This window comes from Canis lupus, chromosome 19 (assembly GCF_048164855.1).
Source record: "Canis lupus baileyi chromosome 19, mCanLup2.hap1, whole genome shotgun sequence".
Lineage (NCBI taxonomy): Eukaryota > Metazoa > Chordata > Mammalia > Carnivora > Canidae > Canis > Canis lupus.
Genome location: NC_132856.1, coordinates 11,794,481 through 11,815,282, shown reverse-complemented (window position 1 = coordinate 11,815,282; position 20,802 = coordinate 11,794,481). Strand labels below are relative to the sequence as shown.

At 37.7% G+C, this 20,802-nt stretch overlaps 1 protein-coding gene across 4 annotated transcripts in view; it reads left to right on the top strand.

Moving 5' to 3' along the window:
- Positions 1–18,928, top strand: part of GRM7 (glutamate metabotropic receptor 7) — an 849,841-nt gene extending 830,913 nt beyond the window's left edge. For all 4 annotated transcript variants that reach the window (XR_012012515.1, XM_072788071.1, XM_072788070.1 and 1 more), the window contains one exon: positions 17,697–18,928. Coding sequence is in view for 1 of the 4 variants with exons in the window: in XM_072788071.1 (XP_072644172.1) it covers positions 17,697–17,746 (50 nt within the window). In the remaining 3 variants the exon portion in view is untranslated. The remainder of the gene's footprint in view (positions 1–17,696) is intronic.
- The last annotated feature ends 1,874 nt before the right edge of the window (positions 18,929–20,802 follow it).

Here is a 20,802-nt window from a genome sequence, read left to right as displayed (position 1 = left end):
TGGATGCCTGTTAGCAATCTGCAGCTCATCAGGTATAATGGCCCATCAGCAGCAGGAGGGGAAGGGCTTAAGTGCTAGACAGAAATGAGATTCTATTTCCAGGTATGAGCTTTTTCAGAAACAAGAAGGAAAGAGAAGAATACTCACGACAGCAAATTCTACCCAAGATGCTTACTATGGGTGTAACTGCTCTCGCTTTTCACAATCCACTACTACATTTTATTAGTCTTCTGCATGGCCCCCGAGTATGCTAGAGCATGCCGGCAGAATGGACCTACATGTTGTCACACCCTCCTCATTCACTTTCTCCACTCTCCTGATTTGTAGTAATTCCATTTTCTAAGATGAAGTAGATGAGCAAGAGCAAAGTTTTCCATTTATTTATTTTTCTTTTTTTTTTTAATTTTTATTTATTTATGATAGTCACACACAGAGAGAGAGAGAGAGAGGCAGAGACACAGGCAGAGGGAGAAGCAGGCTCCATGCACCAGGAGCCCGACGTGGGATTCGAACCCGGGTCTCCAGGATCGCGCCCTGGGCCAAAGACAGGCGCTAAACCGCTGTGCCACCCAGGGATCCCCAAAGTTTCCCATTTAAAGAAGAGGTTCATAGTGGGTCACACATGGGTTTCCAGATCAAGCGACCTGGCTCTCTTAGCTCAATGGTCTTGGGAGTTAGGTGTAACCTCTTCTCTTTAATCAGCATTTCAAATTATTCCCTTACTTTGCATTTTCTAACAGCTTTTGAGACATGCTCACCCTCTACCTCTCTCCTCTGTACATTTTTTCTTACAATAGACAAAAGATCCATTGAACATCATAAGAGGGTGGAAGGTAACCAAAGAGAAGGCCTTAGAACAAGGGGACACCAAAAAGAATAGAGAACAATTATCCCTAACCTCCAGAAGAACTCAGACCTGAGAAGATGGCGTTAATGGAAGGTAGCTAACACAGAAAATGATGAACTTAGATACCAGTTGGAAAGTGAAGCAGTTCATCAATAGCACACCAAGAGTATGACTGGAAATGGAAATGAAAAAAGCCAGATATCTGCCCACACAGAAGACCTAGGGAGGATACCTGCCATTGGTCAATAGTCCAGACTACCTACTTAGGAGAGTGGCATGAACATCTGTTCCAGAAAACAATTCCCTGGGGACAAGGTCATGTAAAACTGACCGATGGGAAATGACTGACTTTAGAGTAGTAGTCTTTGGTGACAGCTCTGTTAAAGTTGGCAACCTTGGTGTGCGTATGAGTAATGTAGGTTTTCTGCCAAGTCGGAAGTTCTTTGAGGGTTAAGGGTGATACCTTATATGTTTGTATGCCCATCACAACCCTAGAATCTGGAATGGAAGATGGTTCATGTTAGGGACTTGGTAAGTATTTACTGACTGTTCTATCCTCTCTCAATGAGACAGGTAGTTGTGATGGATGGAATGGTGTGAGCGTTATGGCAGCCTGAGGTAACATATCCCTGGGGACTGTAACTACCTTAGAGAATAATAATTGTTTGGAAACATTCATCAGAACCAAAGAGTGCTATTCTCCATAGCAACACAATAACCCAGATTTTCAAGACAGCTCTGATATTAAGAATTTCCTTAAATTAAATTTATTTAAGATATTTAAATATTTTTTAAGTAAAATTATTTCTTTAGCCAAACTCTATTGGCTAAATTAAAATTAAAGTATTTCTTTAGCCAAACTCTATTATCTAGAGACCACTCTTATTTTCTGAAGTGATACAAAAATCTACCTTTTAATTATGCACCCACGTTTTCTTCGCAAAAAATATAATCTCCTTACACACTATACATAGACTGGGAAAGCTCCTCACCAAGGGCCTAACAGATTGCACTGAAGAAAGAATTGAGAGTTGAACACTCTCCAGTATATAATAGTAAAACTGGTAGTTTCAAGTCTCACGTCCACTTTTTGTTTAAATCACATCCGGGCAGCCCGGGTGGCTCAGTGGTTTAGTGCCACCTTTAGCCCAGGGCATGATCCTGGAGACCCAGGATCGAGTCCCATGTCAGGCTCCCTGCATGGAGCCTGCTTCTCCCTCTGTCTGTGCCTCTGCCTCTCTGTGCGTGTCTCTCATGAATAAAAAAATTAAAATCTTAAAAAAATAAAAATATAAATAAATCACATCCTATGAGACATATTCATCCTGCGAAATGAGTCACCAGCTAGGTTTAGATATGACCGTTCTTCTGAATTCCACTGACTTGTATAGATGACTAGTTTTCAGTGATGATAATTATGATGGTCAGGCAGTGAAAGAGATGGAGGTGATTGTGGTGGGGGAAGGGTGGGGGTCAGGGGGGATGGTGATGATAACAGTATCTTCCTAGGTGTCCTGTACTGGGTGTGCATCACATACATCATTACGTGGGATCCTCCCCACATCCCTATTATCATCCTGATTTCACCAACAATTTAAAGGCAAGGAAGCTGAGGCTTAGAGGTATCTCACAATATCCTAGTTTATAGAGCAAACCTCAGATTTAAATCCCTCAAGTATGACATGAGAGACCTCTCCTTAACCACAAATTCACATGTCCCCCACATCACTCACTTAGATGATACCACCTTTCTCTTCTTTTGGGGAGGCAAAATCTGGACATTTGTCAACTTTTTTTTCCTTCTAGCAGCAGCCTTTTCTCTGAATTTAAGATGGACTGGGATCGCATTGTCCATTTTGGATCTACTCTTCAAGTCACTACAAACACTGCATTTCTTTCTCAAAGTATTTATTCTGCACTGGTTCCCTGGGAAGAAGGAAGGTGATTCTGAACAAAGGAATATTTATTGCCTGCCAAGTTTTGCTGTTAGGGCATATCACTGTCTATAAGAGTGCTTCTCAGTCTCCTGAAACCTAAGCATCCATGGTGCCAATTCAGTCACTCAGACTTTTAAGCACTTCATGGGATTCAATGCCTCCTACAATAAGCTGGACATTCATGAGGATTGGGGAATGGGATTCTGGGGAAGCAACCAAGGCAGGACAGATGCTAAACATAAAATGGAGTGAGCAACAGAGATGTCTGGACTTACTGAAGCTGGCTATCCAGCCCTGCCTGGTACATGGTAGATACTTGGAAAATGTCTGTTGAATAAGAAATATCTGTGGCCTCTGACATTAATCTCACCTCTCTTACTCCTTTCATGCTTTATCAAAACCCATAGTTAGGAAAAGGTGGGGATATCTGATATGACATTGGATGTGTTTGTTAATCCATCTAATCCTCAAATGTCCTTTGGTAAAGTAGGAATGATACTGGTATCAGTCTCACAGGGCTTGCTGGATGTATTAAAAGGGTTTGTAAATACCAAATGCTCAGCAGGGTTCCAGAACACTTTTAAGTGTCCAACAAATACTACTACTGTCAGAGTACAAGCGTTTGTACTTTTTGATGCCTCATCCAGGATCCATATGTTTCTTAACTTCAGGTAAAGAAGAACTATCGAGAATTTTTAAAAATTTAGTGTTTCATCATCTCAGCAATGTTAACTGAGATTAAGGATTCACCCTACACAGTTTGTGATCAAGTTGTATGACTACCCTTTGGGATGCAACAGGTGGTTTTGAGTATGGAGTACATGAATGCTCTCTGGGAAACATAGAATTTTGAGTGGTCACAGCTAAGTCTATTTGCTAACCCACCTGGATCATATGGACCCAGTGTGCCTATATATTCATGTATCATAGACATGCAGCCTCAGTCTTTTGGATAGAATTGATTTGGCAGTTGCCCCAGTCTTCAATTTGCTTTATCAGTGTAGACAAAGCTCGATTCTTGACTGCAAAGTTGAGGAGTGAATAAATAGAGAATAACTCATCAGCTCATCTAACTGACATTCATATGGCTCTCATCAGTAGATATCCAATTACTAAATCAAAATAGATAAAAGCACTACATAAGTAAATGCACATTTACAGGCTCTACTAGTTGATTTTGCCAATAATATAATGGTACTACAGTAAAGATTCCTGGAATCGATGAGTAGCAGTTCTATATTGCACAAAAATGACAGGGACTATATGTAGGAGTAGAAACAGCTATTGATTATGTGTACAAGTCTGTCCATACAGTAAGAAAACTGTCATTTTTGCCATAATAGAACCTGCCAAACTCCTGCCTCCCCCCTTGGCTCCAGTGATAACACAATCTCTCAAAGTACAAGAGTTCAGTGTTACACTTTTACAGAGATGAAGCAGTGGCTAATGATGGCAGTATAGCTGGATGGAAGTGGAAACATGCTGACAGTAACTTGACAGATTTCCTTTTCCAATGAATGGATGAAATGCACTAGGTGCTCTGATAACGCCTTAAGCCTCTTCAAGGAAATTTGTTGGCACCCTAAGAGTATCCAAAAACCAAACAACTAATTTGTTTTTATTTTACAGGCAGCCTGATTGCTGTGGAAGGATCCCTTTCTTCCACAGGAAAGGCAATACACACACAATGAGTCAGTGGTGTGTGTGTGTGTGTGTGTGTGTGTGTGTGTGTGACATTCTCCAAGTATATCCAGTTAAAAGCCTGATCATAGCTAAAATACATGGATTAAAATCATACCAAATCCCATTCTAAGTGTGTTTCATGTATTAACACCTTTAATCCCCATAACACCATACTACTGTTATGTCCATTTTTCAGGTAGGAGACAGAGGCACAGAAGATAAAGTAACTCACTCACGGTCATACAACTGAGTGGTGGCTATCCTTCTGTGTCTGCCAGTCCATCCTCTCCACTGCTCTACTTTTTATTCTGGTGACTGTTTTGATAATCACTCTTGAAGGAGTTCATTGGGGTTCTACACCCGGCCACAGAAACAATTGCGATTTGTTTTCTTCTCTTCTCTGAGATATAAAACTGTCTTGAGGGCGCTGCTTCCTGATGGCAAATGGTATGATACAAAGGCAGGAATCGCTCTCAGCAAAGTTGTGAAGCATAAATTTTGTTTTGGAGATGATGAGTCTCATGCTTTTTAATCATAAACTTCTCAAACATTCAGAAAAGTAGAAGGAAGAGTAGCATAATCCACCGCTGAGGCTGAACGACTAATATTTTCCCCTACTTGCTTCATCTGTACCTATGTATTTTTGCCTTGAACCACTTTAAAGTTAACTATAGATACCATGATTATATACTCTGATATATTTTAGCTCATCATAAAATGTAGACATTCTCCAACCTTACCATCATATCATTATCCTATCTAACCAAGGTCACAGTAATTCTCTAATATCATTTGGCACCCAGTCTCTGGTCTCCTATCTTCAGAGTCTCTCAGTCTTTCCGGATAGAAGGCATTCTTCTGCTTCCTCCATCCAGTCTCTCCAAACCCAATCCCTTGAATCCAGCTAAGTACTCATTTCCACAAGACCTTGCTGAAATCTAGGGATGGGAATTCCAGTCTCCTGTCTGAACCCCTCAGGTTACATAACAAGTGGTCTGACCTTCAGTACAAAAAGGAACAGGTAGTGTGGACAGGTCCATTAGGCATTAGTGTGGCAAAGAAAATATGTTTAAGTGAAGACTGTAAACCATCAATTTAAAATTAGGAATTACGTAGGTATCTCTCAGGATTGTTAAACCATCTTAAAGTCCTTGAGCCTAATCTATACGCTGAAGGGCCATTATCAATCCACCCATTCAAAGTAACACATTGGTGATGTGTGAGACGAAAGAAGAGAAGAGAAACACTTCTAGACAGAACACTGAATGTGGAAAGTATGGAACTATGAGGCGCCTGCTGTGGTTGAGAACAGGCTGTGTTGCTTGGCCATAAGGCCCAGAGTTTTAAGGCCAAGTTTGCTAATATTTGTCCTAAGCCATAACCAATTTCCAGTGTACTTCTCCAGTGTCTCTAATAGAAGCCATTATCACTACTCATGCATGGTGTGATTAGGGGTCTATTCCATGCATCTTTTACCTGAATACAAATTCTCTTGTCTGTTCCCTCAACTAATAATGTGAGGACTCTGTCCTACATAATCTTAATACCATTTCATGTCCAATAACTTTAATATTGATGCAATGTTACCACTTACTATAAAGGCAAAATTCAAATGTTCCCACTTTCCCCAATACAGCTACTATTTTTGGATTTTGTTTGTTTTTAATTCACGGTCCAGTCAAGGATCGAGCATTGCATTTAGTGTTTTTGTCTCTCTAGACTCCTCTAATCTGACAGTCCTACACCTTATTTTTGTCCATTACAATATTGACATACTTGAAAAGTTTACCAGCCTTCTTTTAGCTTTTAATAATTTGATACATTTCTTTCCAACTTTCCAGTACACAGTTTTAATTATAGAGCACTCACAATTCTGTAACCTATTCTTTGTACTAAAGATTATTAATGCTATGGCATAAGCATTTCCCAAATTGCTCCATCATCTTAATAACCATTACCTTTGATAGATTTAAATGTCCTGCATTAAAGAATGCTTTAGAATTGATTTAACCTCTGTCTAGTTTTAGAGATTTAGATTCTTCAAACCTTCAAATAATATTATACCTCTTCATGAACATCTTTATGCGTATAACTCGGTCCTTTTTATTTTCTTTCAATATTATTAATACATTTTTTTGTCTGAATACATATCATTTACCTAATACTAATTCATAGGATTTACTATTTTACTTTTTAAAAAGTTTGTTATCTTGAAAAAAAAAAAAAAAAAGGAACACCTGGGTCGCTCAGTGGTTGAGCATCTGCCTTTGGCTCAGGTTGTGATCTCGGGGTCCTGGGATCGAGTCCCACATTGTGCTCCCTGCATGGAGAAGTCCCTGCTTCTCCCTCTGCCTATGTCTCTGTCTATTTTAAAATATTTAAAAACAAAAACAAAAAAAGAAAGATAAAGTACCTTGAAATTCACTATTGTTTATTATTAGTGTCTTTGGTCATAAAAAAGTTACTATTGTTAAATAAAGGAGCAAATTAATATGCAAACTTTATAATAATAAAAAAGGAACTTTCCATCATCACAAAGTTCTGATGTTGAAACTGACATAATAGGTTCAGATCTGAGTGTGAGCTGGTCAGTATCATACATAGTGGAAGCTGATGTATAAAACCTATTATATACTCAATCAAGCTTTACAATCAATACCCAATTTAGCCACAAGGGAATCTGGTTCTATTAGACTGAGACCTCTTTGAGGTCCCCAGCAACCAGTGTTTTACACTTGGCAGACATCTGCTTCACATTTGCTTCAAACTGAAGTTTGGGCTAACTTCTGTTACCTGTAGTGGATTCCAATCCTTCCATCTTACAAAGCCAGTATCCCAAAATATACAGCCTATGGGAAACTGCATCTTTATTCCTGGACAGAGCTTCAGTTCTCAGGCTCTGTCTTTTTCTTGCCAGGTTAAGATGAGTTGGATTCCAAGAAGGAAAGGAAAGCTAAGGTTTCCTTCATCCCTTTTCTTTGTCTTGGCAAAGTCTTCTCTGGTTTCCTCTCCTTGAGCCTCTTGGATTCTCTAAGACCTAGAGTTACATTAAAAAGCACCTAACTGCACTTAGTAACACTTAACTGCCATGTCACATACACCACCAACCCCCCCAAATTAAATATCAATCAGTCAATCAAACAAACAACACAGCTCTGGTTTCAAGACACTTCCCTATGACAATGGCCCCAAAGGCTCTTTCCCATGCTCTCATGCCTAAGAGAACAAAATGTTAGCATGGGCATTGCTGGTACTATGAAATGCTTCCTCATCCAGAACCCCACTGCAGTACTGTTTTGGAATTCCAGTTACCACAGTCACAATCCTAATCACTTCATGCTGATCTCTCTGCCTGCACTTACTACCCACCTCTCCTCCATTTCCAGTTCATCTTTCAAGTTGCTGTTGGAACATTCTCTCCTTTCAAATATTGATGATTTTTTCAGTTCTTCTTCATAACCAGAACCCTATACATAACATAAAATGTCCTTGCCAATCTGAGATTACTCAAAGATGAAATTCTCTTCATGAACCCTGTCCTCCTTAAACACTCCACTTTTTGCCCTTCTCTTGTCCAAACCCTCAGGTTTTCCACAAAATATGCCTTTGCCAATATCATGTCCTTCACGTGGAATCTTCCTCAATACCTGTACCCTTGACTCCTGGGTCCCCTGGCAAAGAAATGTCCACAATTACTGCTCAAGATATAGTTCCATACTCCTTCCACTTTGAAACCTTCCCTGAGTTTATTATGGCACATTTAGCCACTCTGGAATTCATGCATACCACAATTTCTGCTCACTCTCTTTATTCCATCCATCCTGGCTTTTCAGATGCCAACCTCAGGGCTTTACACCTGCTGTTCACTCTATGATCCAAGAATTTTCATAGTTTTTCTCTCATCTACAAACCTCTGCTCAAATGGCCTCCTCTCTGAACCTTAACTGTCACCTTTCCTAGGACAGCAACCTCAGCCTAATCCCTGTCTAGCCCCTTAGTTAACTTTTTTTCATAGTGTTTTGGATTGTCCGACATCAGCTTAGAGTTGAATCTCATTACTCATGGTTTCCCTATTTACAAACTCCTTTACTTGCTGAAATTGATGTGTAACTCCAAAACTGTTACTTGTACTTTTGTAGTCATTTGCAGATAGATATATATGCAGAATAGGGAAATATTTGAGTCATTCGATACACACAATCTCAGCTAAGGCTGAACAAGGTGATGCTCTGCCTTGTTTGAGTTTGAGTTTGAAGGGTGAATTTGCAATCTGTTTAATATCTAAGTTTTTCATTTTTGCGTTTTTGTCAGTGATTTTGCTTTTTAAAACAGTCCCCAAACTTAGTGCTGAAGTGATGCCTAGTGTTCTTGAGTTCAGAATGCATGTATTTTAAACTTTGTTCAGGCATGCGTTATAATCTGTTGGCCATGAGTTCAATTATAACCAATCAACAATATATGTTAAATAAGGCATCTTCAAACAGAAACAAACATAAATCAAGGTTATGCCTTGATTGGTTGATAAAATGTGCTCAGAGTCTTTAGGAACCTAACCCTGTATTCTCCCTAGGAACAATGGTTCAGTATTTACTAACTCAGTGTTTATGGCAACTCTATAGAATATAACAACGAATAAGGAGAATTGGCTGATTTTACCTTTTAAAAAAGTGACCTTTCTCCCCAACAGGATGTAAGCACCATACAATCAGGGGCTATAATACTCTGTAATATGGCTAAATTTTCCTGCCTATAACAGTGATTGACACATAGTAGGTGGTCAATAAATATGTGTTGAATTGCACCAAGCCAGGAGTTGTTCAAAGAGACTATTTTTCCCTACCTCTGTACCACTGATTTTTAACTAAACTACTATTAGCACACTGTAAGCTCTTAGTGATAGTGGAATAAAGAAAATAGAAATGAATGAATGGACGGTGAATTTCCTACCTCAAAATAGCAAGGCCCAGATTTTAGCTAGAGCTCTTCATCCAGGAATACTAAGTACTACTCTGCTACTATTTTGTCACTACTGCCTTATTTGTAACATTATCCTTAAGACAGGCTTTCATGCACAGCTTCATTCTTGGATGCACCATTGCACTGCATCTATAATATGCTCCAGAATGCTCGCATCTGTAATAGGATGAAATTGCAAAATACACAAAAGCTTTTCAATAACCAGGCAAAGTGCATAACAAGAAAACATAGAAATCTTTGATGCAGTAATTTAGTGCATCCTTTTTGTTTCTAGGGCAAAACATATACAGCCTCAATCAAAGCACCCAGATTTTAAGTTGGCCAAGATTAAAGATGTTTCCTCACAGAGACTTAGTCTATTTGCTTCCAATATATCTTCTAAGAACCATGTAAACCTCTGCTTGATGCTTTACATCTTAAAAACAAATTAGATTTTTTTAAAGAAATACTAGAATGTTCATTGACTATTTTCATGGCAGAATTGAAAATTGATTTCTCAATTTTAGCCAGGCTGTTTTGGGCCTCTGTGGATGCTAAAAGGGGAAAAAAGAATGTTGTGATTTAAAAATTACAAATGAAATCTAAAGAGTTACAGCAATTGTTAGCTTTGTGTACAATAGTACCAAGTGGACACTGAGGGGGAAAAAAAAGGTTGGCAAAGCCAATGAAGTTCCCCTATATTCCGGGTGGGGAGGGGGCTTTCCTCCTCTCCTACAACACTCCAGGATCTGACAATGACTTCAGAGAGCAGAAGCCCCTCTACTGTGATTCATTCAGTAAGTATTGAGAACTGACTTTGTATTACACACTAAGCGCTAGGAAAAATAAGGGTCTCTTCCATTCTTACACCTGCACCCCTAATATCTGAAACACTCAGGAGCAATGAGCAATATGTGATCCACCCTGGCTGTGCTAAGTATGCCAAAGGAAAAGTAGAGAAGCCACAAGAGAATAGAGCAGGGACACCTAACTAGTCTGGAGGAGGTCAGGAAAGGCTCCCTGAATCAAGTGACTTTGAAAACTATAAAGAGAACAAGGAGTAGGAGGTAAGAAGTCTAGGAAAAAGCTAATTAACATTGTAGGGTGGGAACTACAAGTTGAATATTCTGCTTCAAAATCACTGATGGCCTCTCCATGGCTTCTCAACTACCATTGCCTTACCTTGGCATTCAAGGCCTTTGACAAGAGACTCCATTAGGAAGCTAAATAACCCTAAGGACTATGTGTTGTTCATTACTATTTCAAGTATGTTGAATTTAGTATGGGAGCATGCATATTTATTTAATTATCTGGACCCTTCTACTCTGTCAGCCTTCAGTTCTAGAACTTTCTGATTCCCCTCTCCATGTATCTCAATAGGAACATGGTACACTTTTAGATTACCTGCATCCTTCCTATATTCTCACATTCATCATCCAGATGAAGTGCCCATTTCACTGAGAAACATTCTTGGGCTTAGTGCAAAACACCCCCATCTAAGACATTCTTGGGCTTAGTGCAAAACACCCCTATCTAAACATTCTTGGGCTTAGTGCAAAACACCCCCATCTAAGCCCAAGAAACATTCTTGGGCTTAGTGCAAAACACCCCCATCTAATTAGCTTTTGTCAAATACCTTCAAGCACTTATCACAGGCACTGGAATCATTTCCCCAACCATGAAACAATTCCTTAACAAAAGGGACTATACCTGAATCATCTTTGTCCCTGATGAAAATGGGGCAAATACTTTGCACATTTTTTCTAAGGATTTCTAGGATGCTGCTTCTCTGTTTTCTTGAACTGGGGTACTATTGCCTGTAAATAGGGTAGACTGGTTCCAGCAGCTTCAATGCCCCATCATCCATTGAAAGGCTTCCCTCATTCCTTCACATTGGTGAAGGTGCCAATTTGCTGTGGGGATTCCTCCCAGTGTGAGTCTGACCTATGATCTCCTGCCTTATGCCAATCATGTTACATAGGAAAAAAAAAAAAAAGGAAATTCCTAGCCCTTCTGATGGCACATGGAAGCCCTCTCTAAATAATCAAATTGTCAAATAATCCAAATTTACAATGAATGAGAACAAACATCTTGCAAACTTCCAAGCCCTGTTTGCAAGATTACCACACATTAAAGTGACTGTTATTTAACAGGTGCTAATAATATTTTGTTAGATGGATGGTTGGCTATATGGACAGAAATTCATATTTTTGGATCTTTGGTGACTAGATTAGAATTACTGGTGATGTGGAACCCTGACATATTTAGCTGATTGTACTTTGACCCCCACCAAGCCCTTTGTGTCAAGAAGTCCTGCTAACTAACATAAAGACAAATACTTCAACATACTTCTGGTAAATTGTTGCAACAGAACTGGGGGTGGGACAGAAAAGATGTATAAAAGTCTCATATTTTCTTAGATCAGAGTTCAACTTGCACAACTGACAATGCCTCATTTTTCTTTTCTTTTTTTGGCAATCATATTCTCCATTCTGAGGTTTTCCATCTTTTTGGATGAGTAATGTGCTACTTATAGATGACAATCAATTAAAAAAAAGATTTAGGGAAAATCATTAGAAAATGATTTTTCAATAAAGTATAGTAAGTTTGCTAGCTTCTTTGAAATTCTGAGTGGAAATTAACAATTGAAGGTAACATATACTCATTTGCTATTAAGTGATGGGGCTAAGGCCATTTACTGATGAAACCAACAGGCAGGAAATCAGGCCGATGACCACAGAACTAATTACTAAAAGTATTTTCTTTTAGTAACAGTGAACTATAATATGAAGAATCACTCCCATTTAAAGTATTTTTTAACTAAATAACTGTGAATTGTGGTTGACAGGGAAGCAAATGGCAGGGAAGGCACAGATGTCATTTAGAATAGGTTCATAGAAAAGTCAATTTGTGCCACGTTCATCAGGCAATAAACCAGTATTCCAGAGTTTGTAAGCTTTACAAGGGATAGAAGTAATAGGCAGGACCAACATTTAAGAAATAACCGAAAGTATTTCCAAAAGTATGTTCTTGTATAGTGCAAAGAACCACTAAAAGGTATGGGGAGAGGGCTAGGCAATCAAATAAATTTCGAAAAGAGTATAGATAGCATCACAGAGTCACAAAGTGGCTGCCCAGAGACTCAATCTATCCCCTAGTTACTTTCCTTTGACTTCCTCAAGGTTTTAATATGATTTTGAACTTGGTACTAAAAAACAGGCATTTATAATGCCTGGAATAGAGCCCAAGACATAATATGTGCTCAATAAATTAAAAATGAATTTTGAAAGAGATTTCAAATGAATAAAAAGTGAAATTTTACCTAACAACACAGAAGTACAGCTCCTCTTTAAGAAATGAAATATATGGGGGATCCCTGGGTGGCTCAGCAGTTTGGCGCCTGCCTTTGGCCCAGGGTGCGATCCTGGGACCTGGGATCCAGTCCCACGCCGGGCTCCCGGCATGGAGTCTGCTTCTCCCTCCTCCTGTGTCTCTGCCTCTGTCTCTCTGTCTCTCTCTCTCTCTCTCTCTCTATGTCTATCATGAATAAATAAATAATCTTTAAAAATAAATAAATAAATAAATAAATAAATAAATAAATAAAATAAAATAAAAAATGAAATATATGACTAAATTAAGCTAACACCCTACGGATAATTATGCTCTCACATGGAGCAAGTGTTCATATCGTTCCTTAATATCTTACACTTGACCCACTTTTCTCATTTGTTTTATATGCTAAGCCCTTGAGAATTCTCTCTTAAAGAATCACAAAACACAACATTATATTAATGGCTTTAAGAAGCCCCACACATATCCAGGTGCACATGTGAAAACATGAATCAGATATATATGTAGAAATAAAATTCCTGAGTTAATGCTGTGTATATCCTCTGTTTTTCTAGGTACTTCCAGATGATTGTCTCATGCAATTACACCAATTTCCATTCTTACCAGACTAGTCTAAGAATCCTCACTTCTTCACACCCTTACTAGTTTGTGGTATCAGTGCAAATAACCTCTTTTTGTAATGACTGGGCATGAAATGCCATATTATTATTTTAATTTGTATTTTTCTAAGTGAGAAGGTTGAGCAGTTTTCATGTGCTTTTTTATCTACAAATTACTTTTTGATATCTTTAGTTCATTTAAAAAAATAGATCTTATTTATTAATTTGTATATGTTAAAAAATTTGTATAACAATCTATCAGTTACATACACTGCAAATAAATTATCCTAGTTTATAGACTTTTTCTCATTTAACTTTATAAATGGTATTGTTTTTCAGATCCTATTTATTCCAGCATTGTTTGCTATTGGTAATAATTATAAAGTAAGTAGAGTCCATGAATTAAAAAGAATTAGAAATGCTTGCTATATCCATACAGGAAACTATATAGTAACTATGATTACCAAATCGACATAAATATTAAAACCACAATGTTATATGAAAAACAGGTTGCAAATGGATACAAACAGAATGATATATTTGTACAATTTAAAAAACACAAAGCAAAACTCTTTATATTTATGGGCAGCTACACATGCTGTAGCAGCATGAACCTCTTTGGGAAAAATGCATCTCCACCCACATCAGACTAATAGTTTTGGTTGGGAAGAAGAAAAGCACTGGCAGTGGGGTTGGGGAGGTAGGGAAGGCTTTGACCGTGTTTTATTTCTTATGAGTGGATGGAGGGGCACCTAAAGCAAAGAGGTAAATATATTAATGCTCTATTTTCAAGGCTGAGATATTGTCTATACTTTCTCTGGATATCTGAATCACTTCATACATACACTGATATGTATATATATCTACATACACATTCTTATTAAAAACAAGAGCTCACAGAAATATATGGAATATTGTCAATGAGCTACACGATTCCTTACTATTTAAAAAACAAATATGGAATAGAGAAAAGAGCCCTATTAATGTTATTCATTCAAAATTTTATATTTATTTATGTTTCCCATAATTCAGTGTTCCTTATACTATCCATGAGACTCTTTCTTCTTTATCATTTTTTTCTTTCTTTCTTCACTTCTATAGTCTAGGTTATATGTGTTCCATGGAACACACTTGAGAAATGAAACTTTCATGAGACAAAAAGGCTCATGAGAAATTAAAGAAAAACAAGTAGTTCATTGAAGTTAATGCCAAATCTAGTTTGATTTTGACAAAACACCAAGAGTAAGATGGAATGTCTTAACATTTTTAAATAGCAAAGTAATTCATTCCAAAAACCAGGATCCATTATACTGCCTCATTATAAACATCAACTCTGCAAGATACTTTGCTTTGAAAACTACTGATGTAGGTAGGTAACTTTTAAAAATTCTATAGGGACCATGGCATATACCTCAAATGTTACTTAAAACTTGTAGCTTTAAAGAGAAAAAATTCTATTTTAAAATACAATAAGTTTATTTCCTTAAAAAGTATTTCACTGCACAACTATTTTGAGCTAAGCAATTTTCTTTTCTAGGCCATAAACTACATTGCTATTCAAATAAATGGAATTATCAGACACCACTGGTACTTATCTTATTTACTCATAAGGCTAGAATATTTTAAAAATAAACATTTTAATACATTGGGCATTGCTCTGAAAAGCATATAAATCACCATTCTAGGACCGGCATAACTCCATTACCATTTTGCTGCAATGTTCCCCAGATATTCTGTCAAGAAAGCATGGATTGAGGCTAATCATTTGTATAGAACTTTTAATTTAAAAATACCTTTATGCATTACGTTATCAGATGAGAAAACTGGAATAGTTCATACATTTATGCCATCAACAGGCCACAGAGTGACAATTATTCTACCAATTTCACAAAGGCTTAGAGAAGTTCAATGTCATTGGACTGGTCTAGGCCACACTTCAAGTAAGTGATCGAGTTGGATCAGAGCCTGGGTCAGGTGAATCCAAAGCAGCATGGTCTTCCTACTGTGGTATGGAGAATGAACTGTGTAGATTCAAATGTTAGCCTCATTTTGGAATGTTGGTCCCTCTGATACTCAGACCCCTCCTATGTAAGGTGGAGGTTATGAACAGCATTCATCTCAAAGCTTACAAACACAAGAAGATAATCCATGCCAAGCATTAGTTAATTTCTTTTTTTTTAAATATTTTATTTATTTATTCATGAGAAACACAGAAAGAGAGAGAGAGGCAGAGACACAGGCAGAGAGAGAGAAGTAAGCTCCATGCAGGGAGCCCGAAGTGGGACTCCATCCTGGGGCCCCAGGATCACACCCTGAGCCAAAGGCAGACACTCAACCACTGAACCACTAGGGCGTCCCCATTAGTTAATTTCTATTACTATTATCATTTTGAATATTTTACAACATAACCTCATGTTAATGATTGTTTAATACAAACCAACACTCAGCTTTACGATATATGGACAATATTTTCTAACTTACTTATTCTTTGGGTGAAGGCTCTTCCAGAGAAATTGGTGTTTTCAAGTAACCTGTTTGAGGAATTTCGAATATGTTTTGCTTTTTATTTTCCACTAGACAGCTATGCTTATATGGAAAACAGTTACATAATAATCACACAATAGAGGTAAACTCAGATATTTTTGTCATTATAAACCTCTGGGTTGTTTCTTTGATTCTGCCCCGCTTTTTTGTCCTGAGAATAATTAATACATTGGCATTTGACAAGGCAGGCTATGATTATTTCTTGCAACTATCTCCTGGAGTTTTCTAGCTATGACACTATAAATAGGCTTCAGAGTAAAGAAAACATTCCTAGAATATTTTTCTCTTTATACTCAAACCAAACATATCAGTGGAGGCTATGTTAACAATGGGAACCTTCTTAGAAGTCTGGGGCATTATTGACACCATGTATTTATCAAGGAGGATGCAGCATGACCCAGCTCATGACCAGATTTTCCAGAGGACCCTTAATGTCATATAACTATATTTTCTCCTCTAATTTCAGTTAATAAATGCAATGTGATTTAATAAAGAAATGAGTCTGAGTCTTCAAATCAGAATTTCCAGAAGGAGTGTCTGAATTTTTAATCCAGAAAATGAAATCTGCTTTTTTATATACTATACATGAATGTGTGTGTGTGTGTGTGTGTGTAATATACTGGCTGCATTACATACTCAAAGTTCAAATACAAACTCTCTCTCAGTATTATTGTAGCTTTTCCATTCCTCTAAATTCCCATATGAATCCCTACTCAAGAAGTCTGGAAGAATTCTTGTTATTTGTGTATGTTAATTGAACAATACTACTTAGCATAAAAAAAACGTGAGTAAAATAAGCCGTCAGTAAATGCTATGTGACAGTTACTTTGTGTCCAACAGAAGCTGATGCAAAACTACTAAGGTTTAATGAATAAAGAACATGTCACATCACAGCAATTGTATTACTTGGTATTGAGAACTAGAGTATAATATAAATCAGTCATACTTTGGGATCTTGGTGTCTTTGTTTCCATCATGAGGACAAGAAAGGGTCTGATCTGCTCATCGGCTGCTCATCAGTGCCTAGCCCCATGTGTGGCATATGATAGGCAACTGACACATATTTGCTAAATGAATGAATGAATGAATGAATGAATGAATGAATAAGTAGAGCTGGGCTCTAGAATCACTGTACCAAATAGAAAAGTAATTTACTCTATCTTTAAAGAAAACAAATACAGGGTATGTATGTAAGATTTAAGTGAGCCTCAAACTTTGATGCAAATAGTTCCACAAATTACCATTTACAACTTACTGATCACAATGCCGTGCAAGTCAATCACTAGTAATTTGATGGTGTGAATCCTAACTGAAGAAGGTGCTCTGGTTGACCTACTCTGTAGTCAATCTGAAATTAATCACAATGAACCAGGACAGACCCGTCCCAAGCAACAGCCCATTTATTATGAGAAGGTCTCAGAGATCACACAACAAAATATACTGCAGCATGGATAGGCCCTTTAAGCTTAGGGTCGGCTAATTAAAAAGCATGGCATCCACTAATTAATTTGCTAACCATTGCAAACCATAAAGAGGGAGGTTGGAGACATCTCAGAATAGAGAGTACAGATGGTATGAGAATTGCTGGGCACTGCAGATATTAGTAGACAAAACCTTAGAAAGGATCCTAGGAATCCAAAGTGATTTGTGTGTTCCTCAGTGGTGCACTGTTCCCTCTTGACTTCATGATTTGCCCCCAAATCATCCCAGATCTGATTCCGTTTCTACCTTTACAAATAAGGTCACTGCTACAATGGACTCTTTTGCTTTTTTTTTCAGGCCCTGCTGCAAAAAAGAAGTATGTCAGTTATAATAACCTGGTTATCTAACCTGTTTCATTCCATGGAACCAAGGAGGAGGAAGACCCTCAGTTATTTTGTCACCCAACCTGGCATAGGACTCTTTTGGTCCTGCCCGCTGCCCATCACTGGAGGAGCATCCCCGGCCAGGAGACCAACGTTAGAGGATCCAAGTGTCCTACACAGCTGCTTTATGAAATATTCTTACTTTATCTTGGCTTAATAAGTCACTGGCATCAGCACTGCCAACTTGGCTGCAATTTCGGACCTTCCCTACCACAGGGAGTGTTGAGACTCAAGTCCCACCCAGGCTCTTTAGGATGAACCATCGAGAGCCACAGTGAACGTTTTGGGGCTGACTTGTCTTTCTACGTATGTACTTCCAGACTGCAAGGTTTTGAAATTTTCTGTACAGTTTGTGAGGACTTTTGCACTTTGCCATCTGATGTTGTACCTCGGTTCACTGTTTGTTTTCGAATGCCTTGTTTCCATAGAGCCCTATTCTCTCAGACAGCAGAATATGTGGAAAAAAATTTGAAACAGTTCAAATGTTAAAAAGATCTTGGCAGACTAAAAAAAAAAAAAAAAAAAAGGAAATTAAAACCACAAATGTAATGACTGTATAATTATGATTATTGTACCACTGCAAATCATGTTATTTTTTTTAAGACAAAAAAGATAATTAAAGACCAAAAACTGTGCTGAGAAAGTATGCCCTGCCTATCTTTGGTATAAGGATAGGTCCCATGAAAGGAAAGTATTGGCTGAACTGAATAGAGGTCTTGATCTTTGGAATGCATGCCAGTAATGTATTTTACAGTACATGTTAATAATTTATGTTCAATATTTGTATTTGTGTTCTCTTTTGTTATTTTAATTAAGGTATATGGATATTTTGCAATAATTTTAATAATGATTAAGCTATTTGAAGAAAAGAATATGGATTTTTCATGTCTTGAGGTTTTGTTCATGCCCCCCTATGACTGACCAGTGTGATAAGGACTTTAAAAAAAAAGCATGTATGTTTTTTACTGTTTGTAATAAGTACTTTCGTTAATCTTGCTGCTTATGTGCCAATTTAGTGGAAAAACACCCTTGCTGAAAATTTCCCCCTTTCCATTCTTTCAATTCTGTGATATTGTCCAAGAATGTACCAATAAAATACTTTGGTTAACTTTTTTATTTCCTGAAATAAATATTTTTAGTTGTTTATCCCCTTTTAGTTACAGCTTATTTTATAAAATCTTAAGTTAGGGAACAATGAAAACAACTCAGCTTGTTAAAAGAAACAAGTCTTAGCTCACAAGTAAAGCTCTATCTGAAATGTAAATGATAAACCCAGAGGTACTAAATGCTCTCACAAACAAAAGAGTATCCCAAAATCCATGCAGTTAGTTTCCTTAAAATCAGAGGCCTGACAACCCTCAGACATGGACTCAGTAAGTTACTCATCAAAAATAGTCAAAGTGTTAGAGGGAAGAGAAAATAAAGAAATACTAGTTTCAGTGAACAATCTGGGCGCAAGTGAGTACAAAGACAAATGTCTCTGTGAAACTTAACCTAAGGACCTAAGTAAAGATTACCAAAATAGCACATTTATCTATACTTTCAAACAAATATGGTGGCTATGTTGACAGCAACATTAAGACTTGGGATTCCCCAAACACTCAAATATAGGAAATACCCTCATGGATAAACTCACACTAAGTTGGGTGTCAGGAACACAAAAGAATGTCTGTTTACAGAGGGTGACACTGGTGTTTAGCACTCAGGGAAAGACCCCAAAATCCATTTAAGTGAATTTAAATGGCCCATTGTAGATCTACTTGTGACTAATTTTCTACTATCTCTAGAATCCACCAACGTCTTGCCCAGAAAATGTGTATACAAAGACTAGAAATCTCTTTTCAGTATCACACTGAGGAAAATTAAAATATCTCCCACCTTTCTTATCCCTTAACCATCCTTCAAACAACAGACCAATAAGATAAAGAGCTAATCACAGCACATGTGAGTGCTCTCACATTTTCAAGTGGTAGAGCCAGACAACTGAATGTGAGACCTGGCTCCCCTCCTGCTAGCTATCCTGGGGGAAGTTACAGAAACATTCTGAATACTCCATTTCCTCCACTGGAAAACAAACTAATACTACTACATATCACATAGAGTTAGGAGGATTAGAAGAAAAAAATCCACGTAAGGGGCTCAGAACACTGCTTGGCACTTGGTTAACTCGCCACATGTGTCAGCTACCATCAGCACCACCATGGATGTTAATCTTGTCTTAAAAACAAAATGAAGTGCACAGTGCTTTCTCATTCCGGACACGCAAACACAATCTGTAAAATAGCACACGGACAAGCCAGGCTGACTTCCGGCCATGTAGGAGAAACAATTTGTTTCACAAAGAAATCATGTAAGAGCCTTTCCCGATGATTCCAATGTACAAACAAGAGTGCAAGAGAAATAACAAAAGCAATTTCATTTAGGATTGGAAAGAGATACTGCCAAGGACTTTTGCTCTGCTCCTGGATCCTCAGGGTAGGATTGAGATAACAGTGATCAAGATAATGACAAGGATAAAAATTAAAGCTTCTGTAGCCCTATATAAGGAACCATTTACATATATTATCTATACATTATGTAGATTATATATACATATATAGACTATATATGCATATATACATTTAATATATATTGTATACTTTATATGTATTATCCCCATGCTCCTGGGACCCTTCATGTCTTCATCTTACAACATCAATAGGACATGGATTCAGGTCTTTTCATCCATCAGGCCACTCTATATGAACTTGCTCCAAATATTAACTTTGTGATCAAAATGTGCTAACCAAGTCTAAACACAATAACCTACAACACTGCTCCGGGTGGAGTGGCTGGGGTCCAAGTAGGGAAGAAGTACCACTTCTTTGCTGTCAGAATGATTAATGCCTAAGGTATCCAGCAGCACTTTTGGCCACCACTTCACACAAATAAAAACAATTAGGCTCCAATGGACTAAAATCCCTCAATCCCTCCTCCTCTAGTTGCTGCTGCTATATTATTTCCCATTTGACATTTTTCTT